This window comes from Syngnathus leptorhynchus, chromosome 9, assembly GCF_054491065.1.
Source record: "Syngnathus leptorhynchus isolate UIUO chromosome 9, UIUO_Slep, whole genome shotgun sequence".
NCBI lineage: Eukaryota > Metazoa > Chordata > Actinopteri > Syngnathiformes > Syngnathidae > Syngnathus > Syngnathus leptorhynchus.
In genome coordinates, this window is record NC_141203.1 from 1,209,605 (window position 1) to 1,227,500 (window position 17,896).

At 46.3% G+C, this 17,896-nt stretch overlaps 1 protein-coding gene across 7 annotated transcripts in view; it reads left to right on the forward strand.

Moving 5' to 3' along the window:
• ifngr2 (interferon gamma receptor 2) overlaps positions 1-17,896 on the forward strand; it is a 44,155-nt gene that overhangs the window by 12,787 nt on the left and 13,472 nt on the right. For all 7 annotated transcript variants that reach the window (XR_015067252.1, XM_085920048.1, XM_085920053.1 and 4 more), the window contains 2 exons: positions 7,852-7,994; positions 8,169-8,310. Coding sequence is in view for 6 of the 7 variants with exons in the window: in XM_085920048.1 (XP_085776174.1) it covers positions 7,852-7,994; positions 8,169-8,310 (285 nt within the window). In the remaining variant the exon portion in view is untranslated. The remainder of the gene's footprint in view (positions 1-7,851; positions 7,995-8,168; positions 8,311-17,896) is intronic.

Genomic DNA, 17,896 nt, shown 5'->3' on the forward strand with positions numbered 1-17,896 from the left:
AAAAAAAAGATATTATTAAAAGTAAAGACAATTTGCAATTCTAGTAATGACACACAAATTTGATGCACAATTTGTCTTCGCGGGCCACATAAAATGATGTGGCGGGCCGTATCTGGCCTTCGGGCCTTGAGTTTGACACATGTGGAGTAGAGGATGGCTGAGGCCACCACAGAGTCATAGAAGGTCCTGAGGAGAGCCCTGCACACACCGAAGGACCTCAGTCTCCTCAGCTGGTGGAGGCGACTCTGGCCCTTCTTGTACAGGGCGTGGGTATGATCAGTCCAGTCCAGTTTGTTGTTAAGGCGAACACCCAGGAATTTGTAGTTCTCCACTACCTCAATGTCCGATCACCGGATGTTCACCCGAGTGAAGTGGGGTGCTGTCCTCCCGAAGCTTACAATCATCTCCTTCTTCTTGCTGGTGTTCAGCTGAAGCTGGTTGAGCTCACACCAGCTGACAAAGTCCTTGATGACCGCCCTGTATTCCAGATCGCTCCCCTCCGAAACATATCCAACAATGGCCGTGTCGTCGGAGAACTTCTGGATGTGGCAGTGTGCGGTGTCGTGGGTAAAGTCCGAAGTGTACAGTGTGAAAAGGAAATGAGAGAGCACTGTACCCTGGGGGACACCTGTGCTGCAGCGCACCACGTCAGACTCACAGCGATGTAACCTCACATACTGCGGCCTGTCGGTGAGGAAGTCTGTTGTCCATGCAGCCAGGCGCTGGTCCACACCCGCCTTCTCCATCTTCACCCTGAGCAGTGACGACTGGATGGTGTTAAAAGCGCTGGAGAAATCAAAGAACATGATCCTCCCAGTGCTCCCGGTGTCCTCCACTTGAAGCAGTGATCTGTGCAGTAAATAAATCACTGCATCGTCCACCCCAACACCAGGCCGGTAAGCAAACTGCAGGGGGTCCAGCTGCGCTCCCACCAGTGAACGCAGGTGACACAGGATGATCCTCTCCATAGTCTTCATCAGGTGGGAAGTCAATGCAATAGGCCTGAAGTGGTTAGGCTCCTTGGCGCACGGCACCTTCGGTACGGGGACCATGCAGGAGGTCCTCCACAGGGCTGGAACTTTGTTCAGGGTCAGGTTGAACAGGTACATGACCACGCCACTCAGCTGGTCCGCACAGTCCCTGAGCAGTCTCGGACAGATGCCGTCTGGGCCAGAGGCCTTCCCTGCCTTGATCTTTCTGAGGTGACTCCTCACCTGAAGAACTGTAAAGGAGAGGGGGGTGGTGGAGTGAAGACTGAAGAGTGTCTTTGAGGGGGTAAGAGGCGGTTGGTGAGCTGGCGTGGGGGCTGGAGTGTCGAAGGTGGCAGGCTAAGGTGCAGAGGGGGACCAGGCCGGGGAAGGAGAGGGGTGAAGGGGCGGGGGGGAGGCAGAATCAAATCTGTTGAAGAACAGATTGTATTCATCCGCCCAGTCCTTGTCCCCACCAGCTGGTTTCCGATCAACTCCTTTACCAGGGCCCGAGATGGATTGCAGACCCCTCCAGATGTTCCTGACGTTGTTAAGCTCCATTTGCTTCTCTAGTCTCTTCCCATAGTTCTCCTTCCCCTTCCTGATCTTCAACTGGAGTTCCTTCTGGACTCTACGTAGCTCCACCACGCCCCCCGAACCAAAGCCTCTCTTCTTCTCATTAAGCAGAGGCTTTATCTCAGAGGACAGCCAGGGTTTGTTGTTGGGAAAACACTGGACCAACTTGGAGGGAACAGTGGTTTCCACACAGAAATTAATGTAGTCTGTAATGCAGTGGGTCACACTATCAATGTCACTGCCATGGGGGCTGCAGAGAGTTTCCCAGTCTGTATTCTCAAAGCAGTCTCTGAGCCTGGCAGTAGATTCCTCAGACCACAACATCACAGACGTCCTCTCAGGTGGACGCTGTTTCACCACCGGGTTGTAGTCTGCGACCAGATGGACGAGGTTGTGATCTGAGTGGCCAAGGGGGGGGGAGGGGGGATGAGGTGTATGCATCCTTGACATAAGCATACAACAGGTCCAAAGTTTCATTGTTTCTGGTGTGGCAATTGACATATTGCGTAAAGGTGGGGAGGGAAGAGGCCAGGGAAGCATGATTGAAGTCCCCAGAGATGAGGAGGAGGGATTGGGGATGCTGACTTTGAAACTTAGAAACAATAATTAGAATTACTAACTCTGAATTTTACTACCATCAAAATATTTAATGTGCACTTTTTAATTTAAAAATTTTTAACATTCAGCTACAAATTCAACATTCAGTTTCAAATATTTAATGTAGGACTGGGCTAAAATGGCCCACAATCTGACAAACTATACAAATTGCATTTCTACATGGTAACAGTATATGTGACATAAAATTAAGGGTACAAATATTTTTTAATATAAATTTCACGATTGGGGCACCTCGGCGAAACATTAGTTAGCATGTCCGCCTCACAGTTCAGAAATTGTGGTTTCGATTCCACCTCCGGCCCTCCTTGTGTGGAGTTTGCATGTTCTCCCTGTGCTTGCGTGGGATTTCCTCCCACATCCCAAAAACATGCACAGTAGGCCAATTGAGCACTCTTAATTGAGTGCGAATGGTTGTTCGTCTCTGTCTGCCCTGCGATTTGCTGGCAACCAGTTCAGGGTGTCCCCCACCTGCTGCCTGACAACTGCTGGGATAGGCTCCAGCACACCCGTGACCTCAGTAGAGACAAGTGGGACAGAAAATGGATGGATGAAATTTCACAATTGCATTTTGATAGCTTAAAACAAGGGTGGCCAACCAGTCAGAGTCTAAGAGCCACATTTTTTTACTGCGTTACCGTAAAGAGCCACATCATACACATGGACACACATGAACATCACCCCATCCCTTCCTCTTACACACACACCTCTGCTCAGCCAAATTTATTGTGTGACATTATCATGTCACACACCAACATGATATTGACAGAAATTGACAGGCGGAGTCGTGATATCGTGATATCATCCCATGTCTGATAAAGGTCCCCTAAATGAAGATTTTTTTTTTTATTGTAGGACATAACAAAATTGTAATGCATGACTAATCAGGTGAATACACCAAGATGAGAAGATTTAAAATCCACAAAATGAAATTCAAAAGAAAAAACGTCAAGTACATCAGCAAACTAATAATGCCAGGTGTACTATTAAAAAATGCAATACAAAAACACTCAAATAAAATATAAAGCTGACTCAGTGCAGCATTTCAAAATTCTGAGATTCCCTGCATTAGTTGTACCGTTGTACCTCTGCTTCACACAGCCAGTTGCTCTCCAAATGTTTCTTTGAATTTGATCATTTCCATTTTTCAGCAGAAACACTTTGTTCAACCAACCTTAATACTACAATGGTACTTCAATTTACGAACTGAATAGGTTCCGCGATCAGGTTTGTTAGTAGAAACGATTGCAAGTAGAAGCAACGATTCCCATAGGATTCAATGTAAATAAAAGCATATAATGCGTGCCGGACTATCCCAAAAGTCACACTTTTTGCCCTATTACTCTGCGTAAACCCGACAGAAAACCAAAACACCAGTTTTATTTTTGCTTTTTCAAACTATTATAACAAAAACTAAATGCCACTTTATTCCTGCTTAGGGAAGGGAAAGTTGATTCCTATTTTCTACACTTGCTTGAAAATACCCCCGAGAAGACATAGGAAAAAGTCAGGCTAATAGTATGCTTCCACGTAATCCCTGCAATGTGCACGCGCACGTACTCATCATCATTAGTTTTTAAATTAATGAGTTTTTCAACTGAAAATCAAACGTCTCTTTAGACGTCAACGTGCTGAAAACGTGACTTGGCCCCTTCCTATTATGAAAAAAACGTGACTTGGCACATGAGTGACTGGTTGATTCTCCCATAATATACATAATTACATATTTCATGGTCCTAAAAGAAAACTTGTCAGTTCCGTGCATGTTAGTTGTTAAAAAGGTAATCTAATTATGTTTGTTAGAAACAAATTGTTTTGTAAAACTTACACCACATCTGAAAAAGGTGTGTTGATTGATGACTCTTTGGTTTGTTATACGTATTTCGTCCCAGTTCTTTATCATTAATGCTTCACCTTCATCTTCTTCCGCTTATCCGGGGTCGGGTCGCGGGGGCAGCAGCTTTAGGAGGGACTCCCAGACCTCCCTCTCCCCAGCCACTTCCTCCAGCTCATCCCGGGGGATCCCAAGGCGTTCCCAGGCCAGCCGAGAGACGTAGTCCCTCCAGCGCGTCCTGGGTCGTCCCCGGGGTCTCCTACCGGTGGGACATGCCCGGAACACCTCCCCGTGGAGGCGTCCAGGAGGCATCCTGATGAGATGCCCGAGCCACCTCATCTGGCTCCTCTCAACGTGGAGGAGCAGCGACTCTACTCCGAGTCTCTCCCGGATGACCGAGCTTCTCACCCTATCTCTAAGGGAGAGCCCGGACATCCTGCGGAGTAAACTCATTTCAGCCGGTTGTATCCTGGACCTCGTTCTTTCGGTCACGACCCATAGCTCGTGACCATAGGTGAGGGTAGGAGCGTAGATCGACCGGTAAATCGAGAGCTTTGCCATTTGGCTCAGCTCTCTCTTCACCACGACGGACCGGTACAGAGTCCGCATTACTGCCGATGCTGCACCGATCCGCCTGTCGATCTCACGCTCCAACCTGCCCTCACTCGTGAACAAGACCCCAAGATACTTGAACTCCTCCACTTGGGGCAGGATCTATACAATCTATACAAGCTAGCACGCCGACGACAGCGCGGAAAACGAGCCGGAGCCCTCGTTAAGCTGAGGCAGAAAGGGTTCCGCTCTGGCCTAGCATCAATTCATCTGGCGAATGTTCGCTCCCTGGCGAACAAGATGGACGAACTGCTGCTCCTCACGTCGAGGAACACTGACTTCAGCAGATCCGCCGCGCTGTTTCGTTGAAACGTGGCTTACCGAACGCACCCCCCATCACGCCGTGGAGTTAGCTGGGTTTCGGCTAATGCGGGCAGATCGCAGCGCGGAGCTCACCGGAAAATCAAAGGGAGGTGGACTCTGTTTCTACATTAATGAACGTTGGGTACCACAATCTCACGGGACCTGAAATGGACCGGCCACATAGATTCTGTCAGGAAGAAGGCCCAGCAGAGGCTGTACTTCCTGAGACTGCTCAAGAAGTTCAACCTGCCGCGGGAGCTGCTGAAGACCTTCTACACTGCCATCATCCAGTCTGTCCTCTGCACCTCCATCACTGTCTGGTTTGAATCGGCCTCCAAACAAGACAAGCACAGACTGCAACGGACAATCAGGACTGCAGAAAAGATATTTGGAATCAACCTCCCATCTATCCACGACTTGTACCTGTCCAGGACCAGGAAACGCGCAAGCAACATCTCTACAGACCCTTCTCACCCAAGTTACAGTCTGTTTGAACTACTCCCCTCCGGACGGCGTTATAGAGCATTGTACGCCAAAACCAGCAGACACAGAGACAGCTTCTTCCCCCAGGCTGTTGCTCTGATGAACTCACACCACTCTTAGAGTCTCAGAGTCATTGCTGTGCAATAACATCCTGCTCTCCACACCTTTTTGGATTGTCTACACTGTTTGTACTTTGTGTTTTCTCTGCATCCATTGCAGCCTGGTCATTATAGAAGTAGGACCCTCCCATCTGTGGTCTCTTCTCAAGGTTTCTCACTTCCCCTAGTCGGAGATTTGAGTTTTTTCTTGCCCTCATGGGAGTTTAAGATCAGGGGATGGCTGAGAATATTGTCAGTTGTCATTTTCACATGTCCTGAGTGTTGTTAGTCAACTATATGTTGAACAGAGACTGTGATGTAACGAAGTCAAATTCCTTGTTTGGCACGCTCAAACATGGCGAATAAATTCTTCTTGAATCTTGAATTACTGGTCCCCTGGTTCGGTGCACTGTCGGATCCCGTCAATCCGCCGCTGTCAGACGAAGGCAGACCTAAGATGCTGGCCCAGCGAAGAATTTCCTTCCCCAGGTCTTTCTTTACCAGGTCCGGCTAATGGCCACTGGTCCGTCAACGGAAAGCAGCACGTCGTCCTCTGTCGGTCAGCAACGGGTATGTTTGGGATCCGGGTCACGGTACCAAAATGTTAGAGTGCAGCTCACTCTAACTTATTTTGCAAGAACCACACGGGAGACAGTATTCCCTTTAAGCACTTGCAAGTAGAGAAGTCATTCGTCACTGTGGGTACAGCGATGATCCAACGAAGTCTGACTTAGGCCTCTTGCAAGAGCATATTTATTGAGAGAAGTAGGGTGGGGAGTGAGAGTGACCAGGGTGGGGGTGAACCCCTGGCCCCTGGGGGAATCACAGCAGGGGGTGCATTACGATGTTGTGTAAACAGAACAACTCTGATTGCTTCCTCTGCAGCTGGTCGATCAGTTCAAAGTATCTTAGCACTTTGTTTTACTACTTTGTTAAGACAGGACACGTGTGGTTAATTATTACAGGTTACATTCCAACATAAGCATAGGATCAAACTAATCTATCAACCCTAACACCATCCCCATGTGATTTTGATCCTTCCCCTGGGGGAGAGGGGAGCAGTGAGCATCAGCGGTGCCGCACTTGGAAATCATTTGGTGATTCACATTTATTATTCTATTATACTGTGGTTGTTGGGAAATATGTCATATATTATCATTCGATTTTATGTTCCTAATGGAAGATCTTTGCTGTATGGCAGTTTGACCTTGTGCCCAGGGAATTTCCAACCGATATAGATTGTTTAGAGAACAATGTGGTTTTTCATGGTTCAGGATGCATATGGCTGGAGCCATGAGGCGCTTTAAGCAAGAACATCCTGGTTTGAACAATGACATCATTGAGAGGTCCGTACTGCTCGCCTTAAACAATAACATCCTTGTTTTTCTGAAATCATGAGATGAACGTACTGCTGTGAACAAGAGAAGCTATACATTTGTGTTAACTCCATCCATTGTATTTACCCAATAAAAAGCATCCAGCCTGTAGAAGGGTGCGGTTTTCGAGTCACACATGCTGTGTGTCTGATTCCCGCCCTTTTGCAAATGTTGTTGGCCATTGAAGACAACTCTGACTCTGTGAAATTCTTGATAAATCTTGATGAACCCAACAGTGGTGTTCTCATACAGAATTCCTTCATGGAACTAAGGGATGAAGGGTGTGTTGGTAACATGGTGTTTATGTGATAACACACTTTCGTTGTTGTTCTTCCCATTTCATGTTTTGTGAGTATGTTCAATAAAGTCTTTTGCAACACACTTTCTGCGTCTCCTTTCCTTTGACACCACAATACCATTGTTTTTATGCAGGTCGTATCTTTTTTTTTTTTTTTTGTATTTATACACCACACCTTAAAACCCGATCCGTGAAAATATTGTCTAATGGCAGAAGGGAGGAACACGTGTTTATTCCATGACTGTCTGCCAACAACTGAGACTAAAGACAGTTCATCAAAAATGCAAAAGAGCATGAGCACAAAGTACAAACATATCACCCCACCCCGAACTGTCGGCCTGCTGAGAGAGGCCTGGTACTGTGGTCCGCCAGAGTCTGACAATGATACGGTCCTTGGTGCTAAAAAGGTTGAGGACCACTGGGTTGGATGCTATCTGTTTGCTCCATTTTTACTAGTTAGCGCCACACAAAATGTGACGCAAGGCTTTTAATGAATTGGGACCTCAGTGTATATAAAAGAACTGAGGCCAAAATGAACAAAACATATGAAAGTGTGAATCAGTTTGTGTCAAACATTTGCTTGGCTTTTTGTACTGAAGTTTGTGTTTGATATATGGAATCAATTTTGAAGTCCAAGCAGCTGATGATCAGTCTTGTTTTGTGTGTCTGTTTTTTTCTTCTCCGACAGGTAACCCCTGTAGTCCTGAAGTTCGCCTGAGTGCACGCCGTGGTTTCTTCACTGTTTATTTAAGTAGAAAAAATGGGATTGCTCAGGAAGGTGACCACGTAAAACATAGGATTTACTTTGGAAAAGAGGGAGAACACTTGGAGGTAAGACACTTTAAGACAAATAAGTATGAATGCCTAAAATAAAGGGAAAGGTGGTAGCATGACAAGAAAATGCAAAAATGGTGGTCATTGACTATCAACTGGGATCTTGAACAATATTGGTTTATTTTGTCATGGATAATAATAACTACCATATAAATTTCTACTATTCAACAGATATATGAAGATGCTGTGTCCTCAGTGTCCATTAACAATTTAAAGCAGGGAGAGCGCTACTGTGCAAAAGTGCAGTACACTTACTTTGACCGTCCTGTCGGGCTGTCCAGCTGCACCCAGTGTGAAGTCATCCCTCAGTCAAGTAACACAACAGTTTAGATTATTATTTTTTTATTATTGTCTATGGTTGACAAACACTGCACGTTATTTGCTTTGTGTCCAATATGTTTGTTTTTTTAGAGTCAAAAGATGTGTTGTGTCATGTATGTCATGACCTGGTTGATTGAGAAAATTAAAACAAAAAGCTTGTATATGAGAAAAGACAAATTAAAATTGCCATATTTTTTGGACCTTAAGGCACACTTAAAAGCCTTTAATTTTCTCAAAAACCAAAGGTGCGCCTTTTACTAAGGAGCGTCTTTTGTGTGGACCAAATTCCCCAAAAAGTTGTTTTGTGTGGCTTCCGTATTATACAGGTGTAATGTGAAGACCCGATGAACCAATCAGAGGACATTAAGTTTTACGTAGATCGGGGCAAAAAAGCAATCAGAGGACTGTATGTAACACGTAGAGTACGTACCTCTGCCGCCATTGATGAATAAATACTACCGTTTGTGCAAATCAGTAAAGTTGTTTTTTGGTGGGTTCAAATTCAAATTCTGAATGCTAGATAACTTTCTCCAGTTCAACCAAATTTGTGTGTGACATAGAAAGAGTGGAACGGGTACAACCGCCCTAAACGACCTACACGCACACACACACCATCATCATCGGCGGTCACTCGTGGTCGAGTATGACTGTCCGTCTTGGTCCTGTCCCCGTCTAGTTCCTAAAATGTTTCAGTCGGATTTTGGGTAACCTTACAGAGTTTTGTAGCCTGAGTTATTGTTAAAACGTTTCTGACAAAGGCAAAGACTTTTTAACACTTCAAATGGGCGTGAAGGCCGATCCTGGACTCGATTGTTCTTGTGCAGTGTGGACAGTTGAATGTGGTGGTGGGCTTGGGTTGGACCTGTTTTCTTCTTTCTGAGTCTGGGCTTGTCTTCTGCAATACGGTGGAGGTCAGCATTACAAAGTGTAGCACCCTCACAGACAAGGTTTCTCCGTGTCAACCTATCTTTTGGCATGTCTTCCCAGGTCTTAAGGTCTATGTGGAACCTTCTGAGGTTTGTTTTAATGTTGTCCTTATACCTCATCTTCTGGCCTCCTTGGGCACATTTTCCTTCAACAAGCTCTGAGTAGAGAACTTGTTTTGGAAGTCGAAGATCAGGCATGCGGACAACATGACCAGTTCATCTGAGCTGGTGTTGTGCGATGGTGACAGTGATGATAGGGATGTCAGCCTCCTCCAGGACGCTGGTGTTGGTGCATCGATCTTCCCAACTGATCCTGAGGATTTTATGGAGGCATCTCTGGTGATATACCTCTAAGGTTTCTAAATGCCTGCTGTATGTGGTCCAGGCCTTTGACCCATACAGAAGTGTGGGTATTACTACAGCTTTGTAGACCAGGATTTGGGTCTTTGCCAGAAGGTCACGGTTCTCAAAGACTCTTTTCCTTAGCCTCAAAAAAGCCCCACTGGCACGGCTGAGGCGGTGGTGTATCACGCCATCAATGTCCACTTTTGATGATAGAAGGCTGCCCAGACATTGGAAGTGGTCCACGTTTTCCAGTCTGGAGTTGTCAATGAAGATTTTTGGGGGTGGGACAGGAGTAGTTTTTGGTGGTGACTGATGGAGGATTTGAGTCCTTTTTATGTTGATGGCTCGACCCAGCTGTTTGTATGCTTTTGCAAAGGCAACCAGAGTGCACTGTTCATAGGAGCACACAAGGTTCTCCACCAGGACACCATTTCCTGGTCGCCACAGGACTTGTGATCCGGGATGTAGAGTTGAATGGGTTCCCTTTCGAGAGGACGCCTGCGTGTGATATCTTTTAACTGCAGCCACCACACCCGGTTCCAATGGCATAGAGGACCACGACGACTGAAGGCCACCCTCTGTTGCAGACTTCATCCGCCTTCAGTGCCGTTGTGACGTCATCATTTGCCACATCCACAGTTGAGGTCTTTTCTTTTGGATCACGCTTTGTCTGGAATCTCCCCCTTGACCTTACCGCCACGAGTAACCCTACCAGGAGTTTAAGCTCCAGACAGTTTTGCTTTTGGATTCACAGGAACACTTAAGGTTCTCCACCACGACAAGGTGCCAATCCAGGGAGAACACACACGCGCACACACACACATGCACACACTCACACACGCACACGCACGCAGTGGGGAAAATAAGTATTTGATCCTTCACTAATTTTGTAAGTTTGCCTACGGACAAAGAAGCGAACAGTCTATAATTTTAACAGTAGTTTTTTTTTTTAACAATGAGACAAAATTTAGAAAAGAAAATGCAGAAAACCACATTGTATAAAAGATATAATAGATTTCATTGAGGGCAAGTATTTGATCTCCTGCCAACCATTAACAATTTTGGCTCCCACAGACTGGTTAAATACCACTCCTGCTCCTTAGACACAATGTCACCTGCAGCAAAGTCAACTGTGTAAATTGAATAAAACCCCTCTCCACGCAATCAATCAGACTCCAAATTTGACACTGGTTAGCATGTCCGCCTCACAATTAGAAGGGTGCAGGTTCGATTTCACTTCCGGCCCTCTTTGTGTGGAGTTTGCATCTTCTCCCTGTGCCCGCGTGGGTTCCTTCCACATTCCAAAACATGCTTACTAGGCCGATCGAGCATTCTAAATTCTCCCTAGGTGTGAGTGTGCGTGCGAATGGTTGTTAGTTTTTGTGTGCCCTGCGATTGGCTGGCAACCAGTTCAGGGTGTCCCCTGCCTACTGCCCAATGACTGCCCGTGACCCCAGTGGGGACAAATGGTATAGAAGATGGATGGCTGCTGCTGCAATGGATAAAAATCCTGCAGTGCCCACAAGGTTCCCCTGCTCCAGAAGGCACATGGACAGGGTCGTCTGAAGTTTGCAAATGAACACCTGAATGATTCTGAGACATCTTGGGAGAAAGTTTTGTGGTCAGATGAAACCAAAATTGAGCTCTTCGGCATGAACCCAACTCGCCGTGTTTTGAGGAAGAAAAATATTGACTATGACCCCAAGAACACCTGATCTGTGCACAAACCTTGTAATTAACTACAAGAAATTCTGACATCTGTGCTTGCCACCAAGTACTAAACCATGTTGTGCTAGGGGGTCATATCCTTATTTCCCTCAATGAAATGCAAATATATTTGTCTTTTATATACATAATGTGGTTTTCTGCATTTTCTTCTCTGTATTCTCTATATTTTATATTTATTTTCGTTTTATTTTCGAATAATGTTATTTTGTTTCGTTTCAGTTGCTAACATGGATTGGACCGGTGAGCATTGCGCTTTCATTGTGGAAACGTTTATCAAGAACGAATCTGTAACTGCAAAACAACGAGCATTCCGTTTGCGCTTCAGACTTGGTAGACATGATCCCGTACCTCCTCAAAACTCGATCTTGTTATGGGTTACTAACTTCAGAGCCAGTGGATCAGCATTGAAACGAAACTCTACCGGCCGACCTTGCACCAAAATAACATTATTCAAAAACTAAACGAAAATTAAATGAAACAAAACAAAATGGCATATGTATTTTTCGAAAATAATAATAAAACATGTTTTTTTCTTTAATTTATTTGCATTTTATTAAACCTACAAGTGCGTCAGATCATTTTGCCGGACATACACATAGAGTGTATAAAGTAATCCCTCGTTTATCGCGGACAATTGGTTCCAAAAATAAGTGAAATCCGCAAAGTAGGGTTCCCCGCTCATCTGTAAAAAATTTTTGTGGCAATAAATGTATAGGAAATTATTTAAGTACATATTAATTAATAATTCTAAAACAACTATTGATGCATTTTTAATTAGTGTGAAGGCGTTATTCTACTCCATTCACTTTTATTATTGTGTTATTGTATGTTATTCCACTGCATTCACTTTATTGTGTGAAGATGAAGGCCTTCACACTTATGTTATTCTACTCCATTCACTTTATTGTGTGAAGGCGAACGCTATTGTTATTCCTGTCCTTTATTATTAGTGTGAAGGTGAAGACCTTCACACTATTGTTATTCCTGTCCTTTATTATTATTATTAGTGTGAAGGTGAAGACCTTCACACTATTGTTATTCCTGTCCTTTATTTTTATTAGTGTGAAGGTGAAGACCTTCACACTATTGTTATTCCTGTCCTTTATTATTATTAGTGTGAGGTGAATTTAATTATTTAAATAATCTGAATTTGGATGGCGCAGCGGGTAGCACGTCTGCCTCACAGTTAGGAGGGTGCGGGTTCGATTCCACCTCCGGCCCTCCCTGTGTGGAGTTTGCATGTTCTCCCCGAGCCCGCATGGGTTTTCTCCGGGTGCTCCGATTTCCTCCCACATCCCAAAAACATGCTTGGTAGGCCAATTGAAGACTCTAAATTGTCCCTAGGTATGAGTGCGAGTGCGGATGGTTGTTCGTCTCTGTGTGCCCTGCGATTGGCTGGCAACCGGTTCAGGGTGTCCCCCGCCTACTGCCCGATGACGGCTGGGATAGGCTCCAGCACGCCCGCGACACCCGTGGGGACAAAGCGGTTCAGAAAATGAATGAATGAATGAATTTGGATGTCCCCTCCATGAGTCATCACCTTATCGTCGTGGAGGGGTTTGCGTGATCCTAGGAGCCATGTTGTCTGGGGCTTCATGCCCCTGGTAGGGTCACCCATGGCAAAAGGGTCCTAGGTGAGGGGCCAGACAAAGCACGGCTCAGAAGACCCTTCATGACGAAAAAGACAAATAGACCTAGTTTTTCCTCGCCCGGACGCGGGTCACCGGGGCCCCCCTCTGGAGCCAGGCCTGGAGGTGAGGCTCGAAGGCGAGCGCCTGGTGGCCGAGCCTTCGCCCATGGGGCCCGGCCGAGCATAGCCCGAACAGAAAACATGGGTCCCCCTTTCCTGTAGGAGGGGCCAAAGGGGTCGGGTGCAAAGTGAGCTGGGCGGTGGCCAAAGGCAGGGAGAACCTTGGCGGTCCGATCCCCGGCTGCAGAGGCTGGCTCTAGGGACATTGAATGTCACCTCTATGGCTGGAAAGGAGCCTGAGCTGGTGTTCCGACTAGACACAGTCAGACTTGCCTCCACACATAGTTTGGGCTCGGGTACGAGCCCTCTCGAGAGGGGCTTGACTCTCTTCCACCATGGTGAGAGGCGTCGAGCAGGTGTGGGCATACTTATTGCCCCCCGGCTGGACGCCTGTACATTGGGGCTCACCCCGGTGAGCGAGAGGGTAGCCTCCCTCCGCCTTCGGGTGGGGGAACAGGTCCTGACTGTCTATGCACCAAATGGCAGCTCAGAGTACCCACCCTTCTTGGAGTCCCTGGAGGAGGTGCTGGAGAGCGCTCCTTCTGGGGACTCCATCGTTCTACTGGGTGACTTCAATGCTCATGTGGGCAATGACAGTGAGACTTGGAAGGGCGTGATTGGGAGGAACGGCCCCCCCGATCTGAACCCGTGGTGTTCTATTGTTGGACTTCTGTGCGCGACACAGATTATCTACAATGAACACCATGTTCAAGCATAAGGGTGTCCATGTGTGCACTTGCCACCGGGACATCCTAGGCCGTGGTTCGATGATCGACTTTGTAGTCGTGTCATCGGATTTGCGGCCGCATGTTTTGGACACTCGGGTGAAGAGAGGGGCGGAGCTGTCAACTGATGACCACCTGGTGGTGGGCTGGCTCCGATTTTGTGGGAAGATGCCTGTCCGACCTGGCAGACCCAAACGCTCTGTGAGGGTCTGCTGTGAGGGTCTGCTGGGAATGTCTGGCAGAATCCCCTGTCAGGAAGAGCTTCAACTCCCACCTCCGGCAGAGCTTTTCCCACGTCCCGGGGGAGGCGGGGGGACATTGAGTCAGAGTGGACCATGTTCCGGGCCTCCTTTGTTGAGGCAGCCGACCAGAGCTGTGGCCTTGAGGTCGTTGGGGCCTGTCGTGGCGGCAAACCCCGAAAGGGATGCCGTCAAGCTGAAGAAGGAGTATTATCGGGCCGTTTTAGCCTGCGGGACTCCAGAGGCAGCTGACAGGTACCGGAAGGCCAAGCGGAACGCGGGTTCGGTGGTTTCTGAGGCAAAAACCCGGGCATGGGAGGAGTTTGGCGAGGCCATGGAGAATGACTTCGGTCCCTGTATCACCGATGCCAGAGTTTGGTCCGCATTTCTGGCAGTAAGTCGGATTAGTTCCCAGTGAGGGTTGGGCTCCGCCAAGGCTGCCCTTTATCACTGATTCTGTTCATGATTTTTATGGACAGAATTTCTATGCGCAGCCAAGGCGTTGAGGGGGTCCGGTTTGGGGACCTCAGCATCGCGTCTCTGCTTTTTGCAGATGACGTTGTGCTGTTGGCTTCTACAGGCCGTGATCTCCAGCTCTCACTGGTGCGGTTCACAGTCGAGTGTGAAGCAGTCAGGATGAGGGTCAGCACCTCAAAATCCGAGTCCATGGTCGTCGGTCGGAAAAAGGTGGAATGCCCTCTCCGGATCGCGGATGAGATCCTGCCTCAAGTGGAGGAGTTTAAGTATCTTGGGGTCTTGTTCACGAGTGAGGGCAGGATGGAGCGCGAGATCGACAGGCGGATTGGTGCAGTGTCGGCAGTAATGCGGACTCTGTCCCGGTCCGTCGTGGTGAAGAGAGAGCTGAGCCAATATGCTCCTACCCTCACCTATGGTCACGAGCTATTGGTTGTGACCGAAAGAACGAGATCCAGGATACAAGCGGACGAAATGAGTTTCCTCCGCAGGGTGTCCGGGCTCTCCCTTAGAGATAGGGTGAGAAGCTCTGTCATCCTGGAGAGTCTCGGAGTCGAGCCGCTGCTCCTCCACATTGAGAGGAGCCAGATGAGGTGGCTCGGGCATCTCATCAGGATGCTTCCTGGACGCCTCCTTGGGGAGGTGTTCCGGGCATGTCCCACTGGTAAGAGACCCCGGGGACGACCCAGGATGCGCTGGACCGACTATGTCTCTCGGCTGGCCTGGGAACGCCTTGGGATTCCCCGGGATGAGCTGAATGAAGTGATGTCTGGGAGTCCCTCCTAAAGCTGCTGCCCCCGCGACCCGACCCTGGATAACCGGAAGAAGATGGATGGATAGATGGAATTTGGATGTTTGCGAATCATTCTCGATTCTTCCACGGCCGAATCGCAATTAATCTAAGAATCTGAAATTTCCCCCACCTCTAACGATCACAGCCACATACTCAGTCGATACCAGCAACCTTTAACTTACCACTGCGCACAAGTGAAAATCGGTAGAATGTCTAGACGCTGAATGTACGACGACCCTCACTTTTTCAGTCTTATTTCAATGGAAAAAACATACCCTATTGGCCCGATTATAAGATGGCATTTTTTGCATTGAAATGAGACTGAAAAAGAAAGGGTCGTCTTACATTCGCGGTCTAGACGTTATACTCATTCATAACGCTAGATGGCGCCAGATATCTTCAAAGCAAATGCTGAATTTAACTCCCCAGGCTAAAGCGAACCCCTGTCACAAAGAAGAAAAATATAAATAGCTTTAGAAGGGTTCCTATGTTAATGTTAAAATGTTGGAAAGTTACGTCACCGCGCCTTAAGTCTCACGTGAGTTACCTCAGTTTATCGCGATTGTTGGAGCTTGTGCGCAGCGGTAAGTTAAAGGTTGCTGGTATCGACTGAGTATGTTGCTCGTATGCGTCTTTGACACAAAGTGAGTATATACATTTCATTGTTACTACTGTCTACTGTTGTGCCGTTTGTCTGATCGCAGTATGTTTCGCGTGTGCCGTTTTATTGATAGCTTCGGCACGCTCCTTTAAGTTTGCCTCGCACCGTGCGAGTAGCCGTTACGGAGCGGCACAGCAACTAGCGGTCGCCAGCAAATGTATATTGTTGTCTCGATCGATGACTTATGTTTGGTGTGTTGCAGAGAGTATTTCATTTATGGTTACTTAGTATAGCGGAACCGTTACGCGCAGTTACTTATGTGATGTTGGCCGTCTCCTAGTGTTGTGTGATGAAGTTGAGCGTTGACTTACGTGCTGTTGCAGAACCACACACACACACACACACACACACATACACACACACGATGTATTATTAACATGTTTGAAACTATTATTTAATCTTTGAATACAACATATGCCCTTAAATGGTTTCATATACATTTATCGACACAAAAAATGTACAGATGAGTGGGTGACCCAACTTTGTGGATTTCACTTATCGCCTGGTGGTTTTGGAACCAATTATTCGCGATTAACGAGGGATTACTGTATATTACTGTATATCTAAGACCACACGGAATAGGTGAAAATCCGTGAAGTATTCACCCTCTTTTATAACATGTATACATTTTTGTGTCTCAATAAATGTATATTAAACCATATTAGTGCACGTTATCATTAGAACATTAAATAATAGTTTTAAACACGTAAATACTATATAAAAAATATAAATGACATACAGAAAATAATGTGTAAATAATGTAAATATAATACGTGTGTTGTGTGTGTGTGTGTGTGTGTGTGTGTGTGTGTGTGTGTGTGTGTGTGTGTGTGTGTGTGTGTGTGTGTGTGTGTGTGTGTGTGTGTGTGTGTGTGTGTGTGTGTGTGTAGAGATGTAGCTGAAGTATACATACTGTAAATATGTTTTTAGAACTCTAGTGTAATAACTTTTTTACAACAAGTTACAAGTGTACAAACTGTAAAAATGTTTTTAGAACTCTTATTATGATAAAAGAAAAACTATAACAAGGTACAATACTGTAAATGTTTTTAAAACTCATGATAACAACTTTTTTATAACAAGGTATAAGTATACATACTGCAATTGTGTGGGCACTCCTTGCCTTCTGCTGGTGTGCGGGCAACATTCGTGCCATAATTCCTCAATTTTGAATTTTTGTTTTGAATTTTTGATTTTTTTTTGGGTGGGTGTACTGAAGCTGTGATAAATTAACCACGATGTAGCGAGGGATTACAGTCTATCTATCTATCGATCGATCGATCGATCGATCGATCGATCGATCGATCGATCGATCGATCGATCGATCGATCGATCGATCGATCGATCGATCGATCTATCTATCTATCTATCTATCTATCTATCTATCTATCTATCTATCTATCTATCTATCTATCTATCTATCTATCTATCTATCTATCTATCTATCTATCTATCTATCTATCTATCTATCTATCTATCTATCTATCTATCTATCTATCTATCTATCTATCTATCTATCTATCTATCTATCTATCTATCTATCTATCTATCTATCTATCTATCTATCTATCTATCTATCTATCTATCTATCCATCCATCCATCCATCCATCCATCCATCCATCCATCCATCCATCCATCCATCCGGCGGCAACCAGGTGAAGAGTACAAAGACAAGTGTGTCTTGCCTACAGTCAAGCATGGTGGTGGGAGTGTCATGGTCTGGGGCTGTATGAGTGCTGCTGGCACTGGGGAGGTACAGTTCATTTTATGGAACAATGAATGCCAACATGTACTGTGGAATATTGAAGCAGAGCATGATCCCCTCCCTCCGTAAACTGGGCCACGGAGCAGTATTCCAACACAATAATGACCCCAAACACACCTCCAAGACGACCACTGCCTTCTTCCTAAAGAAGCTGAGGGTGATGGACTGGCC